The 14,583-nt window shown below is 41.2% G+C and overlaps 1 protein-coding gene across 1 annotated transcript in view; it reads left to right on the top strand.

The window, feature by feature from the left end:
• CHN1 (chimerin 1) overlaps window positions 1-14,583 on the top strand; it is a 47,723-nt gene that overhangs the window by 20,356 nt on the left and 12,784 nt on the right. Inside the window, exon 2 of the mRNA XM_021703321.2 lies at window positions 3,512-3,596. Coding sequence (XP_021558996.1) covers window positions 3,512-3,596 — 85 coding nt within the window. The remainder of the gene's footprint in view (window positions 1-3,511; window positions 3,597-14,583) is intronic.

Here is a 14,583-nt window from a genome sequence, read left to right as displayed (position 1 = left end):
ATGCAGAGACTCTAGATAGTGAATTCCCTTAGCCTTCTGGCCTCCAGGCCCCATGACTCCTGATAGCCATCTGCTCCCCTCCTTCCCTTTTTCCAACTCAGGGAATGGGGAAAATAATGCTTTTATTCAAAGCTAATCCCTCTGCCCTGGATCCTGTCTCCATTTGCCATCTTCAGGAACTTTACTCCATTAGTTACCCACTCTTTCCCAGAAGTCTGCAATCTGCCGTTCCCCTCCCTCCTCACTTCAAAACCTGTTCTGCTTTTGTTCCCCCTGCTGATGCGCTCTTCCCCCTCTCCTGTGCCTCGGATTCAGTTGGTTACCAAGGCCTGTTGATTCTGCCTCCTACATAACTCCTTTACCCCTTCCTCCGTCACCGCTGCCTGAGTTCCAGCCCACACCATCTGTTACCTGGACTCCTGCCATACATAGCCTCCTACCTAATCTGTCTTCCGCAAGCCTTGCCTGCCTGTGTCACTCACCTTAAAAATCTTCAGTGGCCCTGCATTGTTCATTGGGCAAAGTATGAATCTGTAGGCATGGAAAAGAGAGGCCCTGTCTGTCTCTCTTGGCTCTTGCCATGTGGTCATCGCCACCTGTGCCCATGCTGAACTTCCTTATGACTCTCTAAACATCCCACTGTTTGGCTCAAGCCACGTACTTTTGATTTCCTTGGAACAATCAAGGAATTTTCCTAATGCACCCCCTCCAACACACACACACCCCAGTCCTGCCCCACAGGTCACCTGGCTGACCCATCTCTTGGGGTGCATCTTAAGCCTGCACAGTGCCCCTCCCCCACCTTCCCATGCACTTTGCAGGCACTTTCTCTGGAGCATTTTCACACTGTATTTAATGGGAGAAACCTACAGTGAATTCCTTGAGCCAGCATCCTTTTTATCTTTGTGTTTGTCATTACCTAAAAAATGCTCATGCATGAATAAAAATGACCACTGAATGAAGTCTCTGTTTTGATGTCCTCTAGGGGAATAAAAAAAGACAAAAAAGGCTACAATATTCCATTTTTACAAATAGAGTCCATTGTTGAGCCATAGAGGTCACAAAACAAAATTTAAGAATTATGAATTATGAAGATTCAAAAGGGAATCCAGTTAAACCCTGTTACACAAGTAGACGTTTAGTAAGCTTCCGGTGCTTCAGTCCCCTTTCTAGAACCATTTCCTGGAGAGCTGTATAAGCTACCTTCCAAGTGGTTTAAACAAAGAGAAAACCACGCAGCAGTCCCACATGGCTCCGGACACCTTTATAAAGCACCGTCCAAGAGGGAAATGTATAAATAACCATTTCCTAGAGATTGCATTCTGATCTCACATGTGATGCTTCAGTCAGAGCGCCAGCCTGCTCGGACCATTCAAATCCTTCCTTATTTGTCAGATGAAGAAACGTCCCAAGATTTCCCAGATGCCACACTCACTGCTGCTGTTTGGAAGGCGGGGCAGGGACTTGGTTCTGTCATAACCTCTCAGTACGAAGTGCTGTCTGCCACGAGCCCGGTTGTAAGTTACCTCACATCATCTACTCTGTTTTTGCTCTCCCACATGGAATTTTAAGATCCTTTATCATGAGATACCTGGCAGGTACAAGACTGGAACTTACTTCCTAGTCTATGCTTCTAGTCCATTCCTATTAACCTCACCCAGTCAAGGGATACTGGAGTATCCGAGATCTGGCACCATCTGAGCCAGCGGGTATCCCAAAGACGTTCCCTAAAACTAACGTCATGCTTCTATAGCTATTTCATGATTACGTAACTTTTTTTATACAAGTCAGCGCTGTTTCACTCATTCCCCTCAAAGCAAAGCAAGACTGCATACTTTATCCAGTTTTATTCACTCAGAGGAACACAAACACAAAGACATCACAGACTATTTGAATGTTGATCTGGGCTCTGCTTTAGAAACTCTAGGAAATGCTTTCAATTTACAGGCACTGAGCATCAATAACAATCCGGAAGCAACTGTGTCTGCATTCCTGATGCTTTTCCATAGAAGACACAGAAGAGATTATGGCCTTCTTTTCAAAATCAACACATTTTGTACTCAAGCTCCCTTGGCAGTGACCAGAGTCACAAGCACATACCTCCTTGGAAGGAACCAACACCAGGTTATCCATGACAGCCTTATTTAGCCAGTATTAGTATTCTGAATTCTGACATACCTTTTCTCATTGATCTTAGTAATATGGGTTGTTGTTTTTTTTTTTTGATTTTAACATCTCTGGAATTGGGATTTCTCTTATAATCAATGGTTTGTCATAATTTACTTGGCTTGGTTTTTCTAAATGGAGTATATGCATCTTATATTCATTATAAGTCTTGTGTTCAATAGCATCTTAAGTTTGAAAAAATAAGTTATATATTATCTTAAAAATCATTTACCTATTTGATACATAAAAAGAACAGTAGCAAAAATGACCGTCTTAATGGCAAACTTCATTATTTGCAGTAGCTGTTTTGGCAGATATTTATGTTGGAGCCAAATCGCCACACTTTGTGATTTTCACTCTGACTGTTTTCTGCAGGAGGAAATCATACATATAAGAAATTTTCTCAGGTAAATGTACCTTGATACATAGATCAGTGACTTCCTGGTTCCCTCTCCCTTTTTATTTCTTGGGTGTGTTTTCAGCCAATATTTGCTCAGAATTTTTTTTTTTTCCTTAGAAGTCTCAAAGCATGATAATATCCCAGATTTTTTCTTTTTTTCTTTAATATTGGGGTTTGGATTCCTTGCTTCTCTTTTCTACTAATACTTTTTCATCTGAGTTAAGCTAGAATGGCTTCTCTTTCCTATACAGAAAAGTCTAGAGGTATCTTAGTGTTTGAATCCTCTCTTTGGGGATTCCTTTCTTAGGGACAAAGGAATCAAATGCAGTAAAATGTTTTTGAGGCTGGAATGATTCATGCATAATTACTACACTCAAATAGGGTTTCTGATTAACTGTAGCTTCTGCAGTTTCTAAAATATATTCATTCCCTGAACTAACACACTAAGTATCAAATGGTTTTGAACAGAAATTGGCCCTTTCTGATGATTCACTTGTGACCAGTCACCAAGTATCACCTTCACCATCTGTGGTCACAGAAGGTAGGTCATCCAACAAAATCCTCACGGGACCCAGACATACGCTTCGCCACTCCTCCTCCTCCTCCATGCCATAGCACTCAGAAAATGCCAGTATTTATGTAACTCAGAGATGAGGCTTACAGCTGGAGGGGACAAGTTGGAAAACCACTGTAGAAATTGTTTTGCAAAGTAAATCACAGAATATTGGTTTGATGTATCACCATTTATGAAACAGAGGAAATCGAGCTCTGGCAGAAATTTTAACTGCTTGTCAGTTCCACTCAACCAAGGTTTTTCTAAATGTAGCCATACCGCGCCTCTTCGGTACTAACTATGGTTTGTATTTCAGTGCTTTGACAGAAAACAATCTCCTCATCCGTGTGTTTTCCCCTCTGGCCACTCTGTCACTCACTACTCTTTTTCAGGTCCATACATTCAGAGGGCCACACTGGTGTGAATACTGTGCCAACTTCATGTGGGGTCTCATTGCTCAGGGAGTGAAATGTGCAGGTAAGAGCTCTTCCCTTTTTGCTTTATTGAGTTACGAAGTTAGAAGGAATAAGTTATAAGATTTGCTGTTATGCATATACAATGGGCTGGATCCTGGTTTGCCCTTAACACACATGCAGTAGGCTAGATTCACAGACAGCCACTTTGGAAATTGGCAGTTTATCTGCCCTTAACCTTCTTGTACTTAGTGGGCAGCAGACTAGGGATCTGGTATTAGTCCATTAAAAAGAAAGAAGTCGGCCTGTTCAAAAAGTCTGATAAAAGGAGATAAAAGTAAGGCGGTTATATTTAACTCTTGCCTTTGATGTTACAGTAACTAAATTTATAAAAATGATTTTTTTAAAGCAGTGTACAGGGACCTATGATTGTTGCCTTGGAAACTGAATTTTAAAGATAACTTGTTAAGCTGGATTGTCCTCACTACATTTTTTGCAAAATCAAATTGAAGCTTTAAAAATCTGTGAATTTATCTTCAAAGATGGTTACCAAATTCTGAAAAACCACTTAGTCAGTAATATTTTGTTTGTGACATTTTGAAATCTTGAATATGCCAAATCCTTTTTATAAAATACGACCATAGTAGTTTTAGATTATAAATTTAGAAACTTTGAAGATTTACATATAAAGAAATAACCAACTCTGGGATTTATTGAAATGCTTTATGAAAATAAGTTATTCGCATCATGTGAAATTCATTTGTCTAAAACAACTATACCAAAAACTAGCCATTTATTCAAGCTACTCTAAACTCTGACGTAGGCTTAAAAATAAACATTTAAATTATAGTGTTTGGTCAAGGACATTTCTTTCTGCTATTTAAATTGTAAAACTAAAAAATACATTCTTACATGTCTCTTAGCATGGAGCTTAACACTTAAAAATGTATACTAAAAGTAAAATATTTCAAAATGGTAACTGTAGTAATTCTGTCAAGTTTATCGCTAAAAACCCACATTTCTTTTGTGGCATGATTTAAAAAAATTTTTTTAATTCTAGTATAATTAGCATACACGTATCCTATAGTTTCAGGTGTACAGTATAGTGATTCAGCAATTCTACACATTCCGAAGTGCTCATCGCACTAAGTGTACTATAAGGACCCTCCTGCTCTGCCATCTTCCCCAGAAGACCCCTGCAGCATGATTTTTTTTTTTAAGATTTTATTGATTTATTTATCTGGGGAGGAGTGGAGGGAGACAGAATCTCAAGCAGACTCTATGCCCGCCAAGTGCAGAGTCTGACACGGGGCTCGAGCTTATGACCCTGAGATCATGACCTGAGTTGAAATCAAGAGTCACTCAATGGACTGAGCCACCCAGGTGCCCCCACGCCCCACTCCATGGCATGATTTTTAGCGGAATATTTTTGTTGCCCATTATGTGCAGAAATTTCTAGGGTCTGATTTTTCTTACTTCTAAACTGCATTTTTTTTTAAAGGTACAATATGAATTGCACATTAATGTTCCAAGTCCTTCTTTCAGTTATTATTCCCTTAGCATCACTAAGGCATGATAAGGTTCCAGGCATACATCATTAGCGCAATCCATTCAAGGACCTCCCTGTCACACACAGGGATAAGAATTCCCCATGTGTTGACTTTGAACCGTGCAGAGGTATCTATCAAAGAGTGTCTCAGCTCAGATTTTCAGTCTGACTCCTCCATCATCCTAGAGGGATGACAACCCCATTTGCAAGTCTCTGTCCGGAGAATAAATGAGGATAATCTTGTCAGCCCCCAGCTCCTGGTTACTGAGTCAGGATGAGATTAAGAAGGCTGTGGGCGTAAGCCTTTGAACTGGAGGGGAACACATTGGAACCTCAAGTACTGGTAAAGTAATGTTAAGACCATCTACACTGTGGGTTTTCAAAGGTAAATGGGGTGCTCTTTCCAGAGCACAGATCACCTGCTTAAGGAATGTGAGTCTCAATCAGCATGTTTTGCCTTTATGACACAGCCAGACCGGCCAAGACCTTGCAACAGTTTCTTAAACACTTTGTGTCACTAACTTAAAAGCTTTTCTTTTACTGGAGTAATGATGTGTATCACTTAAGTTTTGAAATATGAAGCCCATCTACATAAGAGTTCTGAGTTTGCTATGTTAGCAGAGAATTGGTACGGGTATGGATAATCTTTGACAATATGCTACAATCCCAAATCATGTTTGAAAGAAATGCTTTGGAACCTTTATGATAGTAATAATATGAGGGAAAAGGAAAGAGAAAGTGATTTGTCCCCTCCCACAGCTATCTGCCTTCATTGCCTCCACAGCTTGTTGCACAACTGTGCAGGAATTGAAAGAAAAGCCTTGAAATTTTTCGTTTTTATGCCTTGTCCGTAAAAGCATTATATTCTATGTGATTTGAACCACATTAATGTATAAGGACAAGTCAACTCATTTTTTTAAATGTGAAGGTTGGCATTTGAATTAGTTCTGTTTTCTCTGACAACGAATACTTAGATCTGAAATGGCTCATCCTGACCTTTGAGCCTTCCACTTTAAAACAGAACTCAAAGAATTAAGACTATAAAGAGAGAGAACTGTGGTAGGCTGAACAACAGGCTCCCTAAAGAAGTCCACTTGCTAATCCCTGGAACCTGTGAATATGTTACCTTTAATGGCAAAAGGGACTGTGTGATTAAAGTTAAGCGTTTGAGATGGGGAGATTACCTTCGATTATTGGGGTGGACCCAGTATAATCACAGTCACGGGGGTCCCTACAAGAAAGAGGCAGAGTCTGAAAAAAAAAAAAGGGACAGAAGCAGGGGTCAGAAAAGGGAGGAGATGCTATACCACTGGCTTTGGAGAGGGAGGAAGGGGCCAGGAGCCGAGGAAGGCGGGCAGCCTCTAGAAGCTGGAAAAGGGGGAAGAGGAACACATCCTCCCCTGGAGCCTCCAGAAGGGGCACGGGCCTGCTAGCACCTTGATGGCCACCTAGGGAAACTGATTTTGGACTTCTGTGCCCCAGAACTAGGGCATCAACTCCTAATGTTGTAAGCCACTGAGTTTGTGGTCATTTGTCCCCGCACCGCTAGGGAACTAAGCGCACTAGCCACTAGCCACTCAGCATACTACTTCCAAAGGCAGAGGGCAGGCTAGCTGCCTACCAGAGAGGAGATGTGTTTATCTGCTGTTGATCCTAAGACAGCTTGCTTCGTTCTGCCGTCTTGTTTCAAAATCCACCAAGGCAGAAGAGAGCTCGTCAGGAATTTTTCAGGGAGCGTTTCCCACAAGCCTCAGTTTTGTATCTCCCCACCCCCTCTACTTTTTGTTGTTAAACATCATGTGAAGTGTTGGGTGGTGTTCCAGTCACCAGGCTGGCAGAGTTACTGTCGGAAGCAGACGGAATCCAGCTAGTAAGAGGCAAGCTGTCCCTTCCGCCCCGCAAGCTCTAGGCCGGCTGCTAAGCTCGCTGCCGCCAAAAGGGGCCACGGAGGGCCACGGAGGGCCACGGAGGGCCAGTCAGTGCGGACGCGGCCTTTGTGACACCAGCCACCAGATTCCGGAGCAGGCATGAAACATCCTCTTCATCTCCCAACGTCTCCCTCCCTCGAAACTGCTTGAAAGAGTACAAGGAGGGTGCAGGGGGGCATGGAACTACAGCTCGGGAGTGGGGCTCTGACCAAAATATTTATGAGCACAACAGGTAGTTTTTAACAGCAAAGTTCAAAGGAGCCTCATTCAGACAAAATAGTTTCCCCAAACTATTTGTCCTTTCTCTACGAAATGTAAGTTTGTAAGTTAAAATAACCTATTGTTATATAATCATGGAGACTGCCAAACACCCCACCCATCAAAAAGACCATTATTCCACCAGCATTCCTGAGTTGTTTTCAGGTTAGCCTTGCCAGAATAGTCTAAGAATTAAGCCAGATAATAATTGTAAATCACACATCTATTTGGTATTGGCTATTCAAGTGACTCTTTTTCCAGTGTGTCATTAGCATTGCTGTTACTTACACACACACACACACACACACACACACACACACACACACACGGGAACGGGAGCAGTTTTTTCCTAATAATAAAAGCATATTCATTGCTTAAAGTATACAAGGTCTTAGCTTTTTTAGGTTGAAGAGAAGGAGTGGAAGTAATATTTTAATTACTGCTTTGATTGTACCTAAAAAGTTATGTTTGTCCTTTTTTTGGTTAAAGATCATATTTATTCATTTATTTGAGAGAGCGAGCGAGCATGGGGGGTGGTGCAGAGGGGGAAGGAGAGGGAGAGAGAATCTCGAGCAGACTCGGTGCTCAGCACAGAGCCCCACACAGGGCTTAGTCTCACTACCCTGAGATCATGACCTGAGCCGAACCCAAGAGCCACATGCTTAACCAACCGAGCCACCCAGGTGTCCTTATAAATTACCAGTGAAAAATTGATTAGACTTGCTTAGAAGTTTCATGTAGCAGTATTTTCATAAATATCCCAAAGAACAAGTTACTCTTTTTAATTTTGCTTATGAAAGTAATGACTTCTGATACATATTAGAATTGGGCTATTCCCACTTTTCCTGGATGGGGATTCAGGGAGGGGGGACATCTAAGGGATATGTTTTAGAATAAAACTTTCATTCACAATTATTTAAAATATGAACACTCATGGGGCACCTGGCTGGCATGGTTGGTAGAGCATGTGACTCTTGATCTCGGGGTTGTGAGTCCAAGCCCCACGTTGGGTATAGAGAGTACTTAAAAAAAAAATCTTTTAAAAAAATAAATAAAATATGAACACTCAAAGAATGAGCAATTATCTTTTCTTTCAAAACACACATTAACATTACCCCTTAAGGGCGCCTGGGTGGCTCAGTTGGTTAAGCGACTGCCTTCAGCTCAGGTCATGATCCTGGAGTCCCGGGATCGAGTCCCACATCGGGCTCCCTGCTCGGCGGGGAGTCTGCTTCTCCCTCTGACCTTCCCCCCACCCCATGCTCTCTCTCTTTCTAATAAATAAATAAATAAATCTTAAAAAAAAAAAAAACATTACCCCTTAAAGGCTTAATCAATAAAATGTAAATAATATCACTTTTTCAAAAGATAGATTTTTGTGCTTTCTAGATATGAAACATGTTTTTTAGGGAAATCAAGGCCCAGGAAATCTGAAATCTGAGAGTAGCTTAAAGTCAGTAGTTTAAGTAATAGAAACATTAATAAAGGACAGAATAAAATGCGATTTGAGCTTTTTCATTTTTCCTTTCATATGGTTTAGTCCATGCTTATTAACTTGAAGGATTAGGAGGGGGAAATGTGGTTCAATTGTAGCATAAAAATAACCTACTAAACCAAGAGATGCAACAAATGAAATGATCTTCTGTGGACTTTTGTTGTTGTTTATAGTATAGAGCTTCCTTGGGAGAAATGGAACGATAGAGGAGTTATCTGATGATAATAAATAAGTATGAAAACCAAATAAAGTCTTAATGGCAAGCTGAAATATTGATGTATGGCTAGTCCCTGCAGGAGCGATTTTCAGAGCGAGCTCAGAGCTGGTATATTGCACCGTGAACTTAAGGGTATAAAGATGCTTTATTTTTATGACTTTGCCCTATCCTTTGTCTGAAGGACTTCATATCCAATGCTGCCAAAAATTTATTTCTAAAATTGAGCAGAATATGTTGTCCCATAGTTCAATCTTATTCAAATGGAAGAATATCAGTTTAGAAAACATTTCCGTCTTCCTTAATTCCTAAATCTGAGCTCAGTCATCACTTTACCCACTTTTCACTGAGTCACAAATAATCCTAGGAGCCTAATGTTTAAAGTGGTAGGTAACTGCAATTATTGAAAGTAAAAAAGTTAGTATTAATATCAGACCACTAGTGCCATTCACAGGTTTTGATATTGTGTCAAAATTTTACTGGTTTGCTTTGTAGTGGTTTTCCATGTGGAATTTATACATAGGGAAAGAATATGACAAAAACAAGAATATAATGGGTAGCTTCTATCACTGCTTTTTAAAGGTCCTTGCCAATGATTTCACTCATATGTGGAATTTAGGAAATAAACGAGCCAAGGGGAAGAAAAGAGAGAGACAAACCAAGAAACAGATTGTTACCAATAGAGAACAAACTGATGGTCACCAGAGGGGAGTTTGGTGGGCGGATGGGTGAAGTAGGTGATGGGGATAAGGGAGGACACTTGTGATGAGCACAGGGTCATGTATGGAAGTGTTGAATCACTACATTGTACATGTGAAACTCATACTGTATGTTAACTGGAATTAAAATAAAAACAAAAAAATAAAAGTACACAGATATAAAAAAGTCCTTGCCAAATCATATATATATAAAACAGTAAAATATAGCAATGTCTTTTAAACTCAAGAATATACAACAAATAATGGGTACAATAAACATTACTGAATAAGAGGCTGAAACTAGCAAATTCATCTTCAGGGCTGAAAACCATAACTCAGAGTGTGTGATATACTGCTAGTGAAGAGTGGCATGCATCACTTGGTGGGAAGAGCACAAGCTGGGAATCCGGAGGCCAAGGCTACATCACAGTTCTAGCACTTTCTGGCTGAGTAATCTGAACAAGTCATTTAGCCTCTTGGAGCTTTATTGCCTCTATCTGTAAGGTAAAGGCACTGGGATAGGCTGTCACCAACAGCCCTTTCCAACTGGATCTGTCACTTCTTTGTACACACTTAAAGTATGAGACACGTTAATTTGAAATTATGAAGCTTTGCTTTTATACATTTAAAATACTGTGTAGGAGTTCTTCTGGTTCTGGATGAGATGAATAAATAGGTTTCATTTTATTCTTCACAATATTAGTAACAAAAGACCCTGTACAAAATCTATACGTCAACTATGAGAAGACTCTGAACATGGAGAAAAGCAGGCAGGCCAACCCAAGGAACCCAGCAGCAAGTTGCCTGGTGGTTGGGGGTTGGCTTTTTTCCTCCCTCCCATGTACCCCCAGCCTGGGCACGGGAGAAGCCCACAACCCATCAGTGCCAACAAGCACAGACAAAAACATAATCCACAGAAAGCCTGCTCTTCCTAGCCAAAGCCCTGGGAAAATGTAGCCCAGCCAGCCAAACCGTTCCATCCTTCCTGCTCTCCTCCAGGTGAGCGTCGCGAACAAGGCACAGTGCTGCCGCCGCCGCCACAGTCTATGGCAGAACCCGGTTTCGCCCCACCCTGTAGTCCCCAGGGTGCGCCTCTCCCCTGGGAGTGAGCGGAGCCCTGTCATTCCGCACTGCCTCACAGGAAGAAAGTGGTACCCCTCCTGGCTGAGCCTGTGGGTGGCACCTGGACTTCCGTCCCTACCACGTAGTAGAAAAAGCACCCTCTCAGCCCAAGTCTGGGTGGAGCCCTGTCTTCCTGCTGACCTGCAGTAATGGGGCCGTTGAGACCAGGAGCATTAACTTGTCTTCCACTTGTACCCTACAGTTCCATGCGGCTCGGCATTCCTTCTCGACCGGGTTTCTGGGCAAACCCTGGCTTCCATCCTCACCCTGCAGTAACTGGGAGGTGGTCCTCTCCTTCTCCAGGATGTGCTGGAGTGTCTCCAAATAAGTACTTCATTTTTCTTGGCTTTTACCAAATCTAGGGAGTTTTCAGGGCGCCTGGGTGGCTCAGTTGATTAAGCGTCAGCCTTCGGCTCATGGTCCCAGGGTCCTGGGATCGAGCCCCGCATCGGGGCTCCCTGCTCAGCGGGAAGTCTGCTTCTCCCTCTCCCGCTCCCCCTGCCTGTGTTCCCTCTCTCGCTGTCTCTCTCTCTGTTGAAAAATATCTTTAAAAAAAAAAAAAGTGGAGTACAGTCCTGCCATTTGGGTAACATACAAGTAGGGTGGGCAGAAGAGCACTGCAGTAGCACTACAAAGGCTTTGTAAACTAGGTTGATATGTGAACCATGGCCTACAGAGGTGAACTAGGACGTGCATTCTAAATCTCAACAGGTTAACTGCCGGCTAAAAGGGAAATTTTCAGTAGGAGCCAGAGTCTTCTTGTAACACTCAAAAATATCCACGATTCAATTCAAAATTACACTTCATACTGAGAAGCAGGAAAATCTCAACTCAGACGAGAAAAGACGATCAACAGGTGCCGATACTGACATGACCTAGATGCTAGAATTCTCAGACAAGGAAAGCAGCTACCATAATACTGCTCCAGCAAGCAATTATAAACACTCTTGAGACAAATGAAAAATAGGAATTAGAAAATGAAGATAAAAATAAGCAGAGGGCGCCTGGGTGGCTCAGTTGGTTAGGCGACTGCCTTCGGCTCAGGTCATGATCCCGGAGTCCCTGGATCGAGTCCCTGGATCGAGTCCCGCATCGGGCTCCCTGCTCGGCGGGGAGTCTGCTTCTCCCTCTGACCCTCCCCCCTCTCATGTACTTGCTCTCTCTCATTCTCTCTCAGATAAATAAATAAAATCTTTAAAAAAAAAAATAAGCAGAAATTTTAGAACTGAAAATTTTATTAACAATAAAGTCACCAGACAGATGGGCTCAATAGCAGAATGGAGGTGACAAAGGAAGGAATTGGTGAACCTGAAGATAGATCAATAGACATTATCCAACTCAAACAAGAGAAAGAAAGTAGATTTTGAAAAGTGACCTGAGCCTCAGAGACCTGTAGCAGAATAGCCAAAGATTTAACATTTGTGTTGTTGGAGTCCCAGAAGAGGATAGAGGCCGAAAAAATATTTGAAAAACGAGTGGCTGAAAACTCCCTAGATTTGGTAAAAGCCAAGAAAAATGAAGTACTTATTTGGAGACACTTTTATGTAAATGAAATGTATTAGAACAGTAAAGATGAGGAAGCAGCTATAACCCCAGTCATCAAGGTCCTGTCACATTCACATGTGACAACTGGCTCAGAGTTCCACCTAGCTTCTGCCCGTAAGCTGATTAGGACAATACCATGTAATGGACCCTGGGGTGCTGCATAGAAAAGGCCTCTCAAAAGTTTCTTTTGGGGCCCCTGGGTGGCTCAGGTGGTTAAGCAGCTGCCTTCGGCTCAGGTCATGATCCCAGGGTCCTGGGATCGAGCCCCGCATCGGGCTCCCTGCTCGGCGAGGAGCCTGCTTCTCCCTCTCCATCTGCCTACTTGTTCTCTCTCTGTCAAATAAATAAATAAAATCTTTAAAAAAAAAAAAAAAGTTTCTTCTTGATAATGACAACAGCATAGTCCTGGTAAACACTTATAACCTACTACACATAAGAAATTGCATATATTAATATTAAAGCCTCACATGAACATAATGGATAGATAATAAATACTATTATTATTCCTATTTTACATAACTGAAGCACAGGAAAGGTAACTCACTTGAAATCGCACAGCTAATAGATGATAGAGCTAATGTGAAGTTACAGAAGTTTTGGAAACATTAAAATGTTCACGGGAAACAAGGTCTTTTACGTGGACATTTTGCCATTGATATGCCTTATGATTGAATCAGAAATTTTATCTGTAGCTAATAGACATATAAAGAGGAATTGGGGGTCTGGGTGATGTAGTCATTTGGACATTGTCTAAGTATACAGAATGTTGTTGGGTCATTTCCTCCCATAGTATAGATCAAGCTCTGTGCTCTGGAAGCCCATTTCTGTATTCAAAGAAGCAGCTGCTATTCTTTAGTGATGATAATGTTGGGCATTGTTGGCACTGGCCATGCCATCTCCAGTGCTGTTCTCCTACACACGTGTGCAAAGACTCACTGTCCCTCGACACCTAGCTTGTCTGCACATGGGAGGTGCTCGCTACATAGGAATTCTTCCCTTTGAGTCACACGGGCCTTACGTACTCATTGCAAGTTGGCAGTGTCTACATAGTTAATGAAAGAATGATTCCATTTATAAATTTTGGCCAATGTTCCTTATCTCTGTTTATTGTTACTGCCGTATAGAACTAGACCGCAGCTTTACCAAGTCATTATTACAATGATAATCACCAACATTTGCTGAAAGAGCAAGCAAAACTAAAGCTTGCCCAGTGACCACAAGCAGTGGTCATGGACTTGTAGGATTTTCAAATTGTTTCGTTAAGGCCTGGATATAATTGAATCAGATTTACAAGGGGTCAACATCAAGTTCTTATGAAAAACATCAAATGGGTTATGTTTTTAAAAACATAAAGATGACATTTATTTTAGTTAAATTATTCAGCGATGGTTTAACACTCTTCACTCTAATTTAGCAAAATATTTGAATTCCTCTCGGTCCCTTCTAAAATTCCGTTGCTCTCTTCTTGTTGAAAATCAAGTATCTCCTAACATTAACTAGAAGATGTTTGAGTTCTAGCATCTGAGAAGTTGTAAAATTACAAAGCGAAGGACACACTTCAGGAGAGGCAACATGGTATATGTATTAAAATCGTGAACCATAGAAACATCTATCACCCCTGAATCTCAGCTCCACTACACACTCATTGCATGACCTCGGGTAAATTACCTAACACTTATGTGCTCGGTTTCATCAGATTTATAAAATAAGAAAGATAGTACCTATTTCATAGAGTTTTGTGAGCTTAATGGAAGTAATGTAAAGCACTTGGACTAGTGCTTGGCATCAGTAAGCTGGTGCTAATAGTAAATAACAACTACGGCTATTTTTAGCCACTAAATTTATTATTTTATATATATCTCAAGGCTTACGAATAGATAGGAATATGAGCAGCATGATTTTAAGAGGGCCCTGAGATACTCTTACTTTTGGAGATCTGATTCCTCTTCATCTCCAATATATTAAAATACAATTATATATCCCACATCAAATATAATTTTTATGTCACTTTAAAGAAATGGACAATTTTAAGTTGCCTATTTGGCATATTACATTTTGTAGACATTTAAACACTTATTAATTTTGTTTTATTTGGGTTGAATCTCTCCTGAGATCATACAGCAAGTGATGAAGCATGAGCTAGAATTCTCATCTGCTGACTTAAAACCAAAATTTTCCAAGAGAAAAGATGGGAAGAATGTTTTTACACTCTGCAGAAACTACTGGAAGCTAGTCCCCTTTT

This window comes from Neomonachus schauinslandi, chromosome 3, assembly GCF_002201575.2.
Source record: "Neomonachus schauinslandi chromosome 3, ASM220157v2, whole genome shotgun sequence".
NCBI lineage: Eukaryota > Metazoa > Chordata > Mammalia > Carnivora > Phocidae > Neomonachus > Neomonachus schauinslandi.
The sequence above is the reverse complement of the archived record's forward strand: the minus strand, read 5'-3'. Positions and strand labels throughout refer to the sequence as shown.